This window comes from Ursus arctos, unplaced genomic scaffold (assembly GCF_023065955.2).
Source record: "Ursus arctos isolate Adak ecotype North America unplaced genomic scaffold, UrsArc2.0 scaffold_14, whole genome shotgun sequence".
Classification (NCBI taxonomy): domain Eukaryota; kingdom Metazoa; phylum Chordata; class Mammalia; order Carnivora; family Ursidae; genus Ursus; species Ursus arctos.
In genome coordinates this window covers 19034544-19040543 of record NW_026622808.1, presented here as the reverse complement: position 1 = coordinate 19040543, position 6000 = coordinate 19034544, and the positions used below count along the sequence as shown (strand labels likewise).

Sequence of the window (6000 nt, the reverse complement as noted above, 5' to 3'; positions counted from 1 at the left end):
CCTAGTTTATGTGTGTATTTACAAACAAATTGACTTATAAATTCTGCAATATGAAAATGTAAAAATGTACTGTAATTTTAACACTGTTCTGGTGCTTTTTTGTTGCTGTTGCGGCAGATAAATTTTTTTAAGTTTGCCCTCTATTAATGGTTTATTTTTTATTGTGGTGAAAAACATAACATTTACCATTTTAACTATTTTTAAGTGTACAGTAGTGTTAACTGCATGCCCACCGTTGGGCTGCAGATCTCTGAGACTTCTTCATCTTGTAAAACTGAATTTGTTTCCACTGAACTACTTTCTTTTTCCCCCGCTCACTAGCCCCTGGTCCCCACCATGGTTCTTCTTTTCTGCAGTTCTAGTGTCTATTTTTATCTATCTATCTATCTATCTATCTATTTGTATATTTTTTAAGATTTTTATTTATTTGACAGGGAGCAAGAGAGCACGAGCAGGGGGAGCACCAGGCAGAGGGAGAAGCAGGCTCCCCACTGAGCAGGGAGCCCAATGCAGGACTGGATCCCAGGACCCCGGGATCATGACCTGAGCTGAAGGCAGACGCTTCACCGACTGAGCCACCCAGGCGCCCTATTATCTATTTTTTAAAGTAATCTCTCCATCCAGTGTGGGGCTTGAACTCACCCAAGATCAAGAGCCATCTGCTCTATTGACTGAGCCAGCCAGACCCCCTTCGTTCTTTCTCTTTCTGAGGCTTCGACTACTTTAGAAGATACCTCAGATAAGTGGAATTATGCAGTATTTGTCTTTTTGCGACTGGCTTACTTCACTTACCATCATGACCTCAAGGTTCTTGCAGGTTGTCACAAAGGGCAGGATTTCCTTTTTTAAGGCTGAGTAATCCATTGTATATACCACATTTTCTTCACCCTTCGTCTTTCCAAGGACATTTCATTTGCTTCCACCTCTTGACTACTGTGAATAATGCTGCAGTGAAGAAGGGTATGCAAATGTCTTTTCGAGATCCTGCTTTTAATTCTTTCGAATATATACCCAGAAGTGGGATTGCTAGATCATATAGTAATTCCATTTTTATTTATTTTTATTTTTAAAGATTTTATTTATTTATTTGAGAGAGAGAGAGAGAGGACAAGAGAGCAGGGGCAGGGGGAGAGGGAGTAGCAGACTCCTCGCTGAGCAGGGAGCCTGACACAGGGCTTGATCCGAGGACCCTGGGATCATGACCTGAGCCAAAGGCAGATGCTCGACCAAATGAGCCGCCCAGGTGCCCCCAGTAATTTCATTTTTAAACCTTTTGTTGAACCTCCACTCTTTTCCATGGTGGCTGTACTATTTTACATACCCACTGGTAGTACACATGGATGCTAATTTCCACATTCCTGCCAGCACTTATTTGTGTGTGTGTGTATAATATTTAATTTATATATATTTAATAATAATAATTATATATATATACATATATATATATATTAAGTTTTTTGATAGTGGCCATTCTAATGGGCGTGAGGTGACATATCATTGTTGTTTTGATTTGCATTTCCCTGATTAGTGATGCTGGGTGTCTTTTCATATGCCTGTTGGCCATTTGTGTATTTTTTAGGGAATGGTTTATTCAAATTGTTTGCCCATCTTTAAAATCAGGTTGTTACCTTTGTTGAGATGTAGCTCTTTATTCTGGATATTAATACCTTATCAGATACATGGTCTGCAATTTTTTCTCCATTCTATAGGTTGCCTTCTCACTTTGTTGACTCCTTTGCTGTGCATAAATTTTGATCTATTTTAGCTTCTATTGCCTGTGCTTTCATGTCCTATTCAATAAATCATTGCTAAATCCACTGTTGTGAAACTGTCCCCCCCCCCTTTTTCTTCTAAGAGTTCTATAGTTTCAAGTCTACATTTAGGTCTTTAATACATTTTGAGTTAATTTTTATATGGTGTAAGTATCCAATTTTACTTGTTTGCACGTGGATACCCAATTTTCCTAACACCATTTGAAGAGACTATCCTTTCCCCAGGTTCTGGCGGGGTTTTTTTTGTTTTGTTTTGTTTTGTTTTTTGTTTTTAAACACACAGGCTGTGGAAGTGGCCCGGGGCTCACCACACTGGTGATGCTAGCTGTATAGTTTGTGCGTCCTCAAGATTTTCCGCGAATAGCACCTTTTCAAAGATGAAAAGGAAGCTGGGTCCAAATGACCTATCCAAGGTCACTATAGTGAGCATATAGATGGTGTGGGGTTCAAGTCTTCAGTTACAATCCCAAGAGCCCACATGCTGGAGCCGTGTGGGGATGCTCCTTGTTTTATCCCCAGCATACTAGGAGGAATGAATGAATGAATGAACGTCTCAGGCAGGGCTCCCAGCAAACGGCGGAGCTTGGACGAGCCCACAACTCAACGCGGGGGTGTGCGCCCATCTCGCGCCTGCGCGGCCTCTGAGCACGAACCGCTCCAGTGTATCTGCCCGCACATGGTCTGGCCTCTCTCCCTATGGTACGTCCCGCCTTCCCCCACGTCGGGGCCGAGATGGTACATGCCGCCTCAGCTCACCGCCCCTCCCCATTGGTTTCCGCGCGAAAAGCCAGGGCTGCCTCTGCCGCCGGCGCCGCCGTCTCTGCTGCAGTTTCCAAGATGCCTGCCCGCACCGCCCCGGCCCGGGTGCCCACGCTGGCCTCACGAGCCATCTCACTGCCCGATGATGTCCGTAGGCGGTAGGTGCTGCGGGCGTCTGTGAACTCGGGCGGGGGGATGGGGTGGGGTGGAGAAGTGGCACGGCGTTGGGGGTGGGGGGGGTTGCTTCCCCTCTTCGTAGCCCGTGGCTGCTGCTGACAGACGGGCGCGCATGCGCGGGACGGCACGGCGGCGGTTGGCGCGGGCAGGGTGGCACTTCCGGTCGCGCGCACCCCTGGCCGTTTGGCGCCAAAATGGGCCGAGGCCCCTCACAGTTCCCTGGTGACTAGAAACTTGGGGTCACTTCTGATCTCAAAGTAGAGCGAGCTTTGGGTTCTCCTCGGGGATCCCCTGCCTGGAGGAGCCACGGGCTTGGCTCCTGCCGCCAGTCTGGTCACGCAGGAAGTGGGCAGCCCGCGGCCTCAGGACACCCCTCGGCTCGGGCACTTCGGCCTCCACTTCCGGTGCCCGGCCCGCTTGGGGGGTCGGGCTGGTCCGGTCCCTGGGGGTATTTGGGGGGCCCCCCTCGGGACCCCTCGCAGCGCATCCCGATGGCGGCCTCCAGAGACAGACGTCGCCTCTCGGGGCCCGGGCGCGGCCGGCTCAGGTTTGCGACCCCCGTCTTCTTTGGGGGGCTTCCTTCATCTCGGACTGCTGGGGAAGTCGCGTTCTGGAAGGAACTCTCACCATGCAGCGCAGGACTAGGGCTCGGGCAGCATGAAGGCTGAATGGTCTTTTCCAGTAAATCTGTGCCTATGAGCCATGGGCGTCAAGGAAGCCTTGCTAGCGAGAACTGGCTGCAGTTTCGTGTGTGTTCGTGCGCGCGCGTGACATAAGTGGGCATGGGGTTGTGTGTGTGCCTGTGTGTCACACAAGTGACTGCGAGGTTGTGTGTGCTCCACATAAGTGGCTCTGTGTGTGTGTGTGTGCGTGCGCTTCACACAAATGGCCGCAGTTTCTTGTGTGTGCGTGTGTTGCACAGCAGTTCATGTCGGGACTGGCTGTGGCAATTCTGTGCAGGTGGGTCGTGGGCAAGAATACTGGGCCCCTATTTGTGAAGGGCACCAATTTCACTCCTGAAAATGGGCACTCCTTGGAACACTAGTCACTGGAACCTTGACCAGGCATGAACGCTTCAACCGGATTTGTGAGCTGGTTTGCCATTTCCCTATTTCCCTGTGTTTGTTTCTTATGGTTGTGCCAGGCCAGCCTTTTGGGGTTTTGGAGTTGGAGTGTGTGGGTGTGTGTGTATGGGGGTGTGGTATTTGGGGCTCCCTACCAGGTGTTTAAGGTTCAGACCACTTCTTAATCACAGAGGGGGTGTGTCTTGCTGAAGAATCCCTATCTTTATCCTCCCAAGATAGGACTTGAAATGGAATTACGGAAGTCCCTGGCTTGGTGATGTTAGACCCAACAGAGATGTTTGGCCGCAGTCTTCTTTACTCTGGTGGTGGGAACTCTCATCTCCACTGGCTTGTTTGACCTTGGGCAAGTGTCATAAACAGGCTGTAACTGTGGACCACACTAACATGGGCTTTAAACTGATACTGGATGAAATGAGAATATGCCTAGCACATAAAGTCCCACGTGTTAGCGTCGTTCTTGGCTAATCTAGCTTTTCTCAGTTCTGCCAATCAGTCACTAGTTGTATATTACACTTGACATTTTCTCATTTAATCCTCAAGAGTTCTTAAGAGTGGATGCTTGTAGAAGTTTACTATGAGGAAGCAAGGATTCCTGCTGATGTCTGCTTCTTGCCAAAAGCTTTCCTTCCAACTAGGGTTTTTGAACAAGCCACTGGCTTAGGAGTTTTCTTGGGCCAGTGCAAGTGTTTGGCTGAATTTGAATGCTCGTAGGTGAGTTCTACCATCCACCATTAACCGTAGGTTCCATATTACTTTGAACCAGAATTGCCTACTGTAGGTGCAGAATTTTGGGTTTCTGCCTTAGACCATGGGGTGGACATTGAAATTGTCTGCTTCTAGGACTTTCAACATCTTCTCTTACATTTTGAATTTCAGTGTACAAAATACATAAACATGGCATTCGACACTCCCTTAAACTTAGAGTTGTAAGTTGAGGTGTAAAATTAGGAGTATAACTTATAACACAAGAGATACTTAAGTCCAGTAGAATACTCTAGGAACAAAACTAGGCCTGGTCCTCATGCTTTTCTGTCATTTTTGCTAACTTGTCTATATTTGTCATCTTTTTTTAAACACATAGTTCCATTAGATATGTAGTAATACCAGAAAGTTTTTTCAGCGTTTGGGTTTTTAAGTCTTTAACTTCGTTTTCGAAGTATAATATGCCCCAAATCTAAAAATTATGCCTTTCAGGACGAGCTACATTTTTCCACTTATATTTCTTATTCTGTCCAAGCCACCATTTATACAAAGTGATAAATCTCTCACTGGTCTTCCTGTTGCTATTCGAGTCTTTTCTATAAGTGGAAACTGTGATCCTCTTACAAAAGTTGAATCTGATGATTTCCTTGCCCCACACACTGCCTGGTGCACTGGTCCTGAAGTCCAGAATCCCTGTCCACTTGCCTGATTGATCCTGTGCTCTTCTCACAAGCCATACAAACCTTAGGTTCTCAGGGCCTGAGACCATGCAGAGCAGCCAGTGTGACACTGAGCTCTATCTGCCCCTTCCCTAAGTTGGCTACTATCCATTCATCCTTAAGCCTGTGTTCAGAAAGACCATCACTTTCCCCCATAACAGGAAGGGTGTTGAATTCTGCTTGTGTGCCCTGCATGTTGCCTTTGCAACCCTGGAGTTGATGGTGATTTGTTTGCCTTATTTACTGTATCTGTAGCTTGGTGTAGAGTAGACTCTGAAAGGCATGCATGCCAGACTTTCCCCTTTAATGAAGCCTGGATTCAAACACAGATTGTAGCAACCTCCTTTGTACAACTCTGATTAGCCTAAGTAATTGTGATGGCTTTTTTAACTGCTAGTGGTTCTATGATTAGATTATGCTGGGTTTCAAGTTCTTAGCTCTAGTTCCATGGCTCCCACCGATTGGGTACTGAAGAGGGCAAATCTGACTCTTCTGTTTCTCCTGTGCAGGAGTATTCTAGAGGTGCAGACTACTGGAGTTCAAATTCCTTCCTACCATAGCTGTAGGGCTAAGTTGTTTAACCTCTTGGTGTTTTTTGTTTTTTGTTTTTTTTAAATTTGTCTTTGAGAGAGCATGCACGAGAGGGGGAGGGGCAGAGAAAGAAGCAGACTCCCTGCTGAGTGGGGAGTCCGATGTGGATTCGATCAGAGGACCCTGGGATCTTGACCTCAGCCGAAGGCAGACACTTAACTGACTGAAGCCACCTGGGCGTTATGAAGACCAACT

The 6000-nt window shown here is 47.0% G+C and overlaps 1 protein-coding gene across 4 annotated transcripts in view; it reads left to right on the top strand.

Annotated features, from left to right (window-relative positions):
• The first annotated feature begins 2537 nt into the window (after window positions 1–2537).
• DNMT1 (DNA methyltransferase 1) overlaps window positions 2538–6000 on the top strand; it is a 41977-nt gene continuing 38514 nt past the window's right edge. For 2 of the 4 annotated variants that reach the window (XM_026481360.4, XM_026481359.4), the window contains exon 1: window positions 2538–2689. In XM_026481360.4, coding sequence (XP_026337145.3) covers window positions 2610–2689 — 80 coding nt within the window. In that variant the 5' untranslated portion in view covers window positions 2538–2609. Of the gene's footprint in view, window positions 2690–2826; window positions 3256–6000 lie in introns of those variants that run through there. The other 2 variants (XM_048227021.2, XM_026481361.4) reach the window with 1 other exon arrangement.